Genomic DNA, 11,387 nt, shown 5'->3' with positions numbered 1-11,387 from the left:
CTTTAATTAATAACGGGCGGATACTTAAACTAATAAAGTATCTGGTTAAGTTGAATTGGGGGAAAATAAGGGATTTTTGTATTTTAGTAAAAAAGTAGGGAAATATTGAGAATAGGTAGAGAAGTGTTGTGTATTTAAGTAATTGTTCTTATGATTATGCTTAGTGTCATCTTACATACTCATTATAATATTTCACATACTGATCACGTACTTTTGTTGCAAACAAGTTTTATACCCTGACATGACTCTCAATGCATTGATCAGTTGGTTCAAAGTTAGATAATATGGTTTATCAAGCATGATAGTCTTAAAGGTTTTATAGTCCCTTCAGGGGCGGCTCTTGCATACAAAATTTGAGGCATATGCCTTAGGCCCCCAATTTTGGGGGCTTCAAATTCTTACCAAGAATAAATTTTTTGTTATTTTTTTTATATAAAATTATATTATTTTGTTCTCCTTAACCTCATTCAAATAGAAAAAAATCAATTATTTTTCGCTAACACTCATATTATTTATCTGTTTGAACTCTTTTTTTCAAATCTTTAATAAGGTAGAGTAATAGTCTGTCAAAAATATGAATCAATAGTCAAAAAGTGTTGAACAAAGTAAATTACAAATTCTTTTTTTATTTATTCTTAAATTTTCAAGCAATACAACAAACATATTAAAGTAGGATATATCAAGTTATCAACTTCTTGAATCAAATTCTATGATTTTAACTCTTGTTTTTATTTAAAGTTTGTCAACTTATTACTAAGAATTATGTTAACAATTCATATAGTAATGGCCCCAGTAAAAGAGTGTTTGTAATGTTGAATTGATAAAATCTTACCTAGAACTAATAATAATAAAAAAGATATTCGAAGAAATNAACAAGTTTTATACCCTGACATGACTCTCAATGCATTGATCAGTTGGTTCAAAGTTAGATAATATGGTTTATCAAGCATGATAGTCTTAAAGGTTTTATAGTCCCTTCAGGGGCGGCTCTTGCATACAAAATTTGAGGCATATGCCTTAGGCCCCCAATTTTGGGGGCTTCAAATTCTTACCAAGAATAAATTTTTTGTTATTTTTTTTATATAAAATTATATTATTTTGTTCTCCTTAACCTCATTCAAATAGAAAAAAATCAATTATTTTTCGCTAACACTCATATTATTTATCTGTTTGAACTCTTTTTTTCAAATCTTTGATAAGGTAGAGTAATAGTCTGTCAAAAATATGAATCAATAATCAAAAAGTGTTGAACAAAGTAAATTATAAATTTGTTTTTTATTTATTCTTAAATTTTCAAGCAATACAAGAAACATATTAAAGTAGGATATATCAAGTTATCAACTTCTGGAATCAAATTCTATGATTTTAACTCTTGTTTTTATTTAAAGTTTGTCAACTTATTACCAAGAATTATGTTAACAATTCATATAGTAATGGCCCCAGTAAAAGAGTGTTTTGTAATGTTGAATTGAAAAAATCTTACCTAGAACTAATAATAATAAAAAAGATATTCGAAGAAATCATCTGTAAAGAAATTTTAAGCAAAAATTTACACCTAAAAAGTTAGAAAAATAATTTTTAAATAAATACATATGAAGTTTATTTAGATTTTAGGCCTCTAATTGAAATCTAAAAGTTAGAAAAATAATTTTTAAATAAATATATATGAAGTTTATTTAGATTTTAGGCCTCTAATTGAAATTTTGCTTTAGGCCTCTAATTACTTTGAGCCGCCCCTGAGTCCCTTTGAAAAAATTTACCACCTTGCTATCCTCATCTACGAACTTGTGAATGCTAAACCATCACATATATATACACTAAAATACTTTTAAGAGATCATATGTAGACTTGTTTCCAAGCAAGATAATTTGAAGTCGTTACTTCAATTGAAATTTTTGTCTTATAACTTGAAGGTAAGTTTCCTTTAAGGCTTTCCACATGTCCTTTGAATTATTCAATTCAACGATAAGGTAAATGGTTTTTCTGATAGTGTATCAGAGATCCAACTTCTCAGCAACACATATTTCTCCTCTTTATCATCAATGTCGTTGACTTTCAATCTACTTTTATCATCTCCTTTGCATAGTGCTTTGTTTACAGAGTACATCATAGTGTATTTATACACTTGCAAGTTATACAAAATACAGAGAGTAATACTCTTAATACAAGATAACTATAATACTCCTAATATACTTTAACATGAACTTTATATTTAAGATAATCACTTGTCACTAAACCTTATATCTTAGTGATTTTATCTCGATCTTTAGGGGTCGTTTGGTGTGAAGGATAACTTCAAATAGTCCTGGGATTAAATTATATTGCCACTTAATTTATTGTTTGGTTGTCAAGTCCGGGATAACTTATCCTGGGATTAATAATTAGTACCGAGATAAGTTATCCCTTCCCTTGAGTGGTATAGTAATCCCAGGATAAAATGAGTAAATGACAAAAATATCTATTTCAACACTTTTTATACATTACTTTTCACATTCATGAAGGGTATTTTTGTAAACATATATATTGTTCTTAAGATTTATTATTTTGAATACAACAAACCAAACACTCAATAAAAAATAATCTTAGCATAACTTATCCCATCATAACTAAACCCATAATAACTAATTCCATCATAACTAATCCCATCATAACTTGAATTCAAACCAAACGACTCCTTAACATAGAGTGACCTATAAGAAATCCTAACGGGCCTTAGAGTTTGATGAAAGATTGAACTCGTTTTGTAGAGTCCAGTGTTAAATCTGATGAAATTTTAATGTCTACAGAGTTGATCGATGTTATTACCATATTTAATTAGTGAACAATGAACATCGTATCCAATATAAAAATATTATTTTCCCGAACTAATGCTCCTAAAAATATATACATATTAAAGTAAATTTGATACTAAAATCAAGTAAAAAGTTAAAACAACGGCATTCAAATCGCACTAACACGTTAGCTTAAATTTATAATTGCATAAAATTTATCTATACCAAACCTATACCCAGAATTAGTTTTTAAGGTCACAAGTAATATTTTGACACAATGGTCCCAAAGTAAGTTAAATCTTCGTTCTCACAATTAATAAGTATATTAATGTAGTGTATGTGTTTTGTACGAGTGTTTCAGGTCAATCAATAAAATTATTAAAAAATAATAATTGATGTTAAAAATAAATGGCATGTCTGTATAAATGATAAGAATTTCATATAGGAATGTTAAAAGTTATTTTTAAAGACCGAACATCTTTCAATAATATTTTAATTCTTTTATTTATTTATTTTGTTTACCGTAAGATTTATATAAGATAAAAATATTTATTCTAAAGACTTAAATATTAGGATTTTTAATACTACATTGTTCAAATAAAAAAATATCAGGAATTTTTACCTAATATAAATAAGTAAAAGATCTAATAGCTATAACTTTAATTAATTTTAAAGTCTTAAATATTAGTATAATAATTAAGTTCCAATTATTAATAAATAGATAATTTAGTGTAGGCGTTTTGCACGTGAATTTTACATCTATTATTTTAAAAAGGTAAATAAAATTATAAGAAGAAATTATACAAGATATGGATATAACTGGCATCGAGATAAATGCAACATATATTTAAATGAAAAAATAAATATTAGAATAGTTGAATTCAAAATAATTGAGTGTCTTTTGAACCTACAAAGACAAATTATTTAAGTTTATGTTGTATCTGACCTAGTATCTNAGGAGTTTTTACCTAATATAAATAAGTAAAAGATCTGAAAGCTATAGCTTTAAAATTAATTTTAAAGTCTTAAATATTAGTATAATAATTAAGTTCCAATTATTAATAAATAGATAATTTAGTGTAGGCGTTTTGCACGTGAAGTTTACATCTATTATTTTAAAAAGGTAAATAAAATTATAAGAAGAAATTATACAAGATATGGATATAACTGGCATCGAGATAAATGAAACATATATTTAAATGAAAAAATAAATATTAGAATATTTGAATTCAAAATAATTGAGTGTCTTTTGAACCCAGTGGCGAATTTAGGTGCAAAAATAAGGGCACCCGAACCCGTGGTCTCTTCGTAAAATTAGATATTTTATGTATATATTTTTTAATATTTGTATAATATTATATTCTTGCACCCGTTACTATAAAAAATCTAGTTGGTCCACATGGTTAAATGTTGAGCTTTTGACTTTGAGGACTGAGGATCAATTCCCACTTAATACATTTTTCTTGGTGCACTCATATTCGGATCAATTTCTACTTAATACATTTTTCTTGGTGCACCCATATTCGAAAAATCTTAGATTCGCATCTGTTTGAACCTACAAAGACAAATTATTTTAGTTTATGTTGTATCTGACCTAGTATCTAAGTTGAATTTTGGGAATGAACACATATTGAAAGCGTTCTGGATTTTTTTATATTTCAAACCTGACCTATTTATTAAAACTTTGAAATTCTCTCTTAGTTATGATTTTTGTATCGATCTTTACTTTCATTATTGCTTCATGCGTCATGTCTCTGACTTGCACTCTATTTACTTAACCTGAAATTTTTGCATATTCTAGTGTCTCTCTCCAATCTTCGAGTCAATCGTTATTTCCACCGCGTATCTTGTAATTCAATACTATATCATCTGCAAATAATATGCATTGTTGTCTATCAGACAAAAAAAACCGGCGAAGAATTGATGCTATCAACAGAATAATCTCTCTTACACAATTCTATTGTTATTCTCAATTTATAGAAGTCCAAAACTTTTTTATATAAGAAAAGAATTTTTCAAATATGAAATATTTTTATTTTTCTTCTATAAATTATTTACTAATATTAAAAATATTAATTCCAAATAAACTAAACACATTCGATTAGTTTACCTAAATATGATTTATTTATTTTTAAAAATCAACTATAATATTTTTGAAATAATCAACGGTCGTAATTTAGAAGAATTGGCCCCCTTTTTATTTCTTTCTCTATTCTTCTATATATAGCAAGTCAATGTTAAAAAGAAAAGAAAATTTGTTATTATNTATTTATTAAAACTTTGAAACTCTCTCTTAGTTATGATTTTTGTATCGATTTTTACTTTCATTATTGCTTCATGCGTCATGTCTCTGACTTGCACTCTATTTACTTAACCTGAAATTTTTGCATATTCTAGTGTCTCTCTCCAATCTTCGAGTCAATCGTTATTTCCACCGCGTATCTTGTAATTCAATACTATATCATCTGCAAATAATATGCATTGTTGTCTATCAGACAAAAAAAACCGGCGAAGAATTGATGCTATCAACAGAATAATCTCTCTTACACAATTCTATTGTTATTCTCAATTTATAGAAGTCCAAAACTTTTTTATATAAGAAAAGAATTTTTCAAATATGAAATATTTTTATTTTTCTTCTATAAATTATTTACTAATATTAAAAATATTAATTCCAAATAAACTAAACACATTCGATTAGTTTACCTAAATATGATTTATTTATTTTTAAAAATCAACTATAATATTTTTGAAATAATCAACGGTCGTAATTTAGAAGAATTGGCCCCCTTTTTATTTCCTTCTCTATTCTTCTATATATAGCAAGTCCATTGTTAAAAAGAAAAGAAAAATTGTTATTATTATAGTAAACAATAATATCTTATCTTTTGTTTTCTTTGTAGGTGCTAACATAAAATGATTTTTTAAATTCTTACATGTTAGGATTTTTTAATCTAAAGAGGAGTCCTTTAATGAATTCAAACAACATTTTCAAAATCTTGATATTTTTAATATAGACTCGGATTGTGACAGATAAATCGAAAATAGAAAAATATATTTCTCCAAATATTGAGAGTATAATTGCTGCACATCAAATGGCAGTTCACAAAGAAACGATGAATCTGGATGACATGGAAAATTCATCAACAGTTCCCACATAGAATCTTTGTTCATTATACCTAGCTAGTTCGAAATCATTGAGGAATAGAAGCAATCAAGTTGTGTCTGTTTACTTTTCTAAACTCAAATGAATATTATATTGTCGCTGAAGAATACAGTACTATTCAATCGCTTAGTGAAATGTATCGGAAATTATAGCAATTTATCCTTTGCTCAGACGACACACGTACCTGCATCAATAGATCAAAAATCATTCTCTACTTAATAATGTGATTAGAGTATACTATATATAGCAAGTACGTAACTCAAATAAATAACATAATATTTGCCAGAAGAACAGAAAATAATCTCTCAGTAATACTTTATTTAGCTACTAATAGTGTCCTCTTTTTTGGTTACTTATTATCCATCAATACCGCAAAACAAAATTCTTCCTGCCAGTAGAGGAAGTATCTTTTTTTGAAGAGAAAGAGTGATAGACCTTCAACTTCTAAGTAATGTACAACTGAAGTAAGTTCCTTAAATATAAGTAGAACAATGTATTATTCTCATCATCATCATTTGCAAATACCAGAACAATGTATACACTTCAACCCCAGCATAAGTTACATTTAGCTTAAACTATATATAGTTCCACCAATGGTGACAAACTTGAGTTTGTGTTAGACATAAAGAGTCATTTAAAGAGCAAATTACTCACCAAGTATTTAACAGAAAATAGGTGATTTAAAGAGAAAAACTCACCAAGCCATTAAAATCTGCAGTTTAAGCTCCAGCATCTTGTACTCCAACATGTTCAGGAGCAGGTGAAATCTGCATTGAACCAATCCAGGGTCAGAAATATATACTCTCTCTACTCCAACAGTATTTAGAGAAGCAAGTTCTACATAGACTATATATGTTCACTCTATCCACATACCTTGAGGCATAAATCATCAGTTTTGAACTCTCCTTTCAAAATCTCTTGAGCTCGCTTTGCATGTTCAACTTGAGCAAACTAAGATGAACCCAAATTGAAACATAAAGATCGATAGAGTATAAACATAATGATATATAGAGAATATACACTGGTTTCACTAAATACTGACTTTGACAAACCCACATCCGTTTCTGTGTCCTGTTTCGGGATCTTTGAGTAATTGAACATCCTCTACTTTCCCAAATCCTGTAAAAATCTGAACACACCAGACATAACAGGAAGAGAAAAGATATATATAGTCAGAGATGGGTCTTATAATATCGTAGCAAGAACATTGGATAAGTCAATTATACAAGCAAATATTCTAATCATGTTTTGTTACTATACGCAAATAAAGAGATGTCAGTGTTGTTACCTCTGCAATACCCGACTCTGGCATAGCAAAAGGAACATTTTCTAAGTAAAGTTTTTTCTCATCCCTTGGAACCCCCTCTATAGCAACTTTATTGGTTTCTTCGTACACATGGTAAACTATCCAGGTTATACCTTCCAGCAACTTGAAAATTTCATTCAATTTAGCCATGGTTGTTTCATTTGGCTCAGGACGACCATTAACATACTGGACCAACATAGCATTATCTGACTCCACCATCAACTTCTCTACTTTCAGTTTTTCTTTCTTGATTCTGGTCAACCCATACTTCAAGGCCTCTAGTCCAACAATCACATCATCTTCATCATCAAACTCAACCCTATAGCAATATCCATCTAACAACTCCCCTTCTTTATCTTTCAAGACACCACTAAATTGTCCACTCTGGTCACCCTCTTTTGAGCCAATACCATAGATGTTTAGCTTAAACCAACCAGCCTGGTGAGGAACTGAGCAGTTTCTGAACTGACGAGGGCCACGTATAGAACCCAAATTTTGTGCAAATTCCTTGCTAGTTTTATTGCGTTTGAAATCTTCCGAGAAAACTATTTCAAGATACCTGCAACACAAAAGTTATAAGTTACATCTTTAGGGATGAAGTAAACCTTTCCCTCCTATATATTGTTCCTTCAGGTTAGCTCTGTCACTCTAATTGTTTTCTGGAAACAAATAATGTTTAAGTACTTTGCATGATGCAACCAACAAAATCGAGATTCCCCAACTAGCACTTAAATTAAATTACATATCTTATGATGAGGAGAAAGAACTGAAACCATCATAGACAACAGAAATTATAGGCTACTGACTTCAATGATATGCTAATCGGCAGCACCTTTGATTCCCAGTATCAATAGATCAACAATAGAGAACTGTATTTGATAACAATTGGTAAGTTCAGTATCTAGTCACACATCCAAGTACCTTTGCGTATATAACCAATCATATTTCCGTAATTCCTCGTTCACTTTAAAGAAATGCCAGGCAAAGTCATGGAAAAAACTAGCATACATCTGATGGTCATTAGTGTTTATGGAAATCTCTGCTGTGAATTCACGAATTATCGCTAATCTTAGCTTTGTTTCTAGAGTAAACGGATCCCATAACGGCAGATTCATGCGTGTAGCACTCAACGAGTTTGTCAGCAGAAAAATCTGGTCAAGAGAAGATGAAGACCAGTTTGCTCCCAATAGGTTGCCAAGAAGATTGAAACAAGGACTAGGCATGTAGAACATTGTTGGTCCCTGAACTTTCCTCTTACAATTTTCATCATTGGTAAGAACCTCAAGACCGAATTTCTTGAAAACTTTGATATCAGCTGTAGTCATTACAGGATCAAATATTTCAATTTTGCCAATCCATTCAACGTGATCTTTTAGTAGGAGAACTACAGCAAGCTGAAATTGTGAATTGTAACTAAATTCGATGCTTCCCAAACCATATATTACCACCTTAGCTTTTGAATAGAGGCCTACTGAAAGGCGAACCAAATGAGGATTGATTTTCTCGAGATCCAAGAGCATTCCAGCATAGAATTCAGAGTTGTTAACATTCTGTTTCATCAATTTCATCTCTTTAAACAACCTTTCTGCCTCATCTTGTATGTGAGAATCAGGATTTAACTCCATATTGTCATTCATCTTTATGAATTTCAGATTAACGTTGACGTCTAGCAGGTTGAACACTATTTGGAGCAGCTAAAATGAAGCAACTCTCCCTTGTGTTCAGGACTTAATACAAACCTGCATGTCTAGAACTTCAAGTACAAAATCAGTAGCAGGCGGAAGTACTTTACAGCAAGAAAAAATGCATTTCTCATTATTTGCGTAAGTTAAGAACTAAAAAGTACAACTGCTAGCAGGCTCAAAGTAGTTTGTTCATCAAATGCCGCAAATATATTTCATGAAACAACTCAGTTGACATGTTCCCTATTATAAGTTGGTTCAGATGATATAAAAGATTGCAGTGAAAGTTAAGAGGAGTATGAGCATACCCTCCTTTAATCCATTCAAAACCAATCACGTTGGATTTGCAATCATTCGAGTACAAATACAATATCTTATAAACTCAATTTCTTCCATCTAGGTTTGCTTCAGTCAACCACTTCGATTGAGGTAAAAGAGGAATATGGACATACTCTCTTTCTTGAATCCAAAACAAAATGTAACCACTATTGAACATTTCTGTGATTGTGTCGACTCACTAATATTAGCTTAGCATTTTGTACACGAGAAGATATCAATCTCTCTTTGTATATTTGCCTATGCATGATGCTTCTAAAGATATCTTAAAAGAAAAAAAAAACAATCAAGTAAGAATTGGAATTATCGAGTACAGATACAATATCTTGTGAACTCAATTGATACTCTCAAGTACCAAATCACAGGAGAGCACTAACAGAAAACACATTCGAAGATACTGAGAGCAACAAAGTGGGGAACCAATTACTACTATTACTTGCAGAGAAGAAGAAACAAATTTGATGATACGTACGGTTGGCTCAGTAAACGATCGCCATTGAAGATCCTTCAATCAAGTTGAAACAATTAGAATTACTAACAGAAAACACATTCGAAGATACTGAGAGCAACAAAGTGGGGAAACAATTACTACTATTACTTACAGAGAAGAAGAAACAAATTCGATGATACGTATGGTTGGCTCAGTAAACGATCGCCATTGAAGATCCTTCAATGAGTTGAAACAACTAGAATTTCTACACAGAAAACACATTCGAAGATACTGAGAGCAACAAAGTGGGGAAACAATTACTACTATCACTTACAGAGAAGAAGAAACAAATTCGATGATACGTACGGTTGGCTCAGTAAACGATCGCCATTGAAGATCCTTCAATCAAGTTGAAACAATTAGAATTTCTATCAGAAAACACATTCGAAGATACTGAGAACAACAAAGTCGGTCTACTATTACTTACAGAGAAAGAAACAAGGTCGATGATACGTACTGTTGCCTCAGTAAATGATCGCCATTGAAGAGCTACCTTGAGGATGCCATGAGAACTTGTGGAATTCTGTTGAATTTTATGTTTAACAAACTTAACACTGTAAAACGAAAAAGGACGAACTGATTTTATTCTGCAGAGAGTGTAGTGCTCCAAATATGTTGCTTCTAACTGCTCTGCCACATGGCAATGGCAACTATTAAGCTTATGTGCGCGCCTAAAAGAATAACCGAATTGTTATTGAGTTCAGTTAAGTTGTTGCTGCTCTGCCTTCAAATGAATGTATTGCGTGAAACCATTATTAAAATTTTGATATTTGAATTAAGCTACTGGTTTTGAAGTTCCACACTGATTCGAACACAAATTTGATTATTAAAGTTCCAGATTGATGGTGCTGCTCAGTCAATGAAGGGATAGAGTGATTTACTTATTTTCTTTGTGCTTCATATCTACAAAAAATTATAACAAGGAGTAGGAGATGGGACAGATATGATACAAAGCAGAAAATAATATGAAGGATAAAAGTGTAGAGAGTAGCCACATGGGTGAAGGTGAGGGTTATGGGACATGTTAAGAGGGTCGAGAGGAGAAAATAAACATGGAGACACTAGTCAATTTTTCTCATTTTTTTCAAAAACAAAACCTAAAGAACGTTTTCCAATACCAAACACACCCTAAATCTCTCATCAATTAAGTTGCCAAAAGAAAAATACAAATGCACACAATGAATTCCACAAGGGACATAGTTGATTAAAATGAGAATACTGTGTCAAAATTACACAACTTCCATCACAATAACACCTATAACCTCATCTGTCCGAGTATACAGAACTTTAACGAGTCTTGGTATCACTAAGATCCCAACTTAAATACAAAATCAGCTAGCTGCAGTTCTGCAATTACAATAAACAAATCAGCAGTCTTCAGACATTTTAGATGGCCCCCTTCTGAAACCATTTAGCCTGTACCTTTGAACTTGGCATCATATTCATATGGTTGCTGCACAACACGAAAAATACAATCAGAAAAATATAACTGCACTTTTTCTTTCTTTAAAGAATAGCTCAATCAAAACATAAACAAGAGCTAGGTAAAGTAAAAACTTAACATAACAGACTTGTCTAAAAATACTGTCCATTTTACCCCATCTTATATCCGGGAAGGGGGGGGGGGCTAAGGATG

At 30.8% G+C, this 11,387-nt stretch overlaps 2 protein-coding genes across 4 annotated transcripts in view; both read right to left on the bottom strand.

Moving 5' to 3' along the window:
* Positions 1 to 6,656: 6,656 nt before the first annotated feature.
* Positions 6,657 to 8,880, bottom strand: LOC125845961 (uncharacterized). The gene is made up of 5 exons (XM_049525441.1): positions 8,165 to 8,880; positions 7,226 to 7,802; positions 6,980 to 7,066; positions 6,811 to 6,888; positions 6,657 to 6,704 (listed from the first exon to the last, which is right to left on the bottom strand). The coding sequence occupies exons 1-5, from the start codon at positions 8,878 to 8,880 to the stop codon at positions 6,657 to 6,659; spliced, it is 1,506 nt and encodes a 501-aa protein (XP_049381398.1).
* A 2,041-nt stretch (positions 8,881 to 10,921) lies between these two features.
* Positions 10,922 to 11,387, bottom strand: part of LOC125845314 (uncharacterized) — a 10,154-nt gene continuing 9,688 nt past the window's right edge. For all 3 annotated transcript variants that reach the window (XM_049524796.1, XM_049524797.1, XM_049524798.1), the window contains one exon: positions 10,922 to 11,204. In XM_049524796.1, the coding sequence (XP_049380753.1) occupies positions 11,163 to 11,204 (42 nt within the window). In that variant the 3' untranslated portion in view covers positions 10,922 to 11,162. The remainder of the gene's footprint in view (positions 11,205 to 11,387) is intronic.

The sequence above is a fragment of the Solanum stenotomum genome, chromosome 11 (assembly GCF_019186545.1).
Source record: "Solanum stenotomum isolate F172 chromosome 11, ASM1918654v1, whole genome shotgun sequence".
NCBI classification, from domain to species: Eukaryota; Viridiplantae; Streptophyta; class Magnoliopsida; order Solanales; family Solanaceae; genus Solanum; species Solanum stenotomum.
Note: the sequence above shows the minus strand (reverse complement) of the source record. Positions and strands in the feature narration are given on the sequence as shown.

What these genes read in the sequence shown, in the direction of transcription:
- LOC125845961 (XM_049525441.1), bottom strand. Translation starts at nt 8,880, where the DNA reads ATGAATGACAATATGGAGTTAAATCCTGATTCTCACATACAAGATGAG. An exon ending in GATTGGTTATATACGCAAAG is followed by an intron (nt 7,803 to 8,164) that starts GTACTTGGATGT and finishes TTTGTGTTGCAG; the next exon opens with GTATCTTGAAATAGTTTTCT. An exon ending in CTGATGATTTATGCCTCAAG is followed by an intron (nt 6,705 to 6,810) that starts GTATGTGGATAG and finishes GGTTCAATGCAG; the next exon opens with ATTTCACCTGCTCCTGAACA.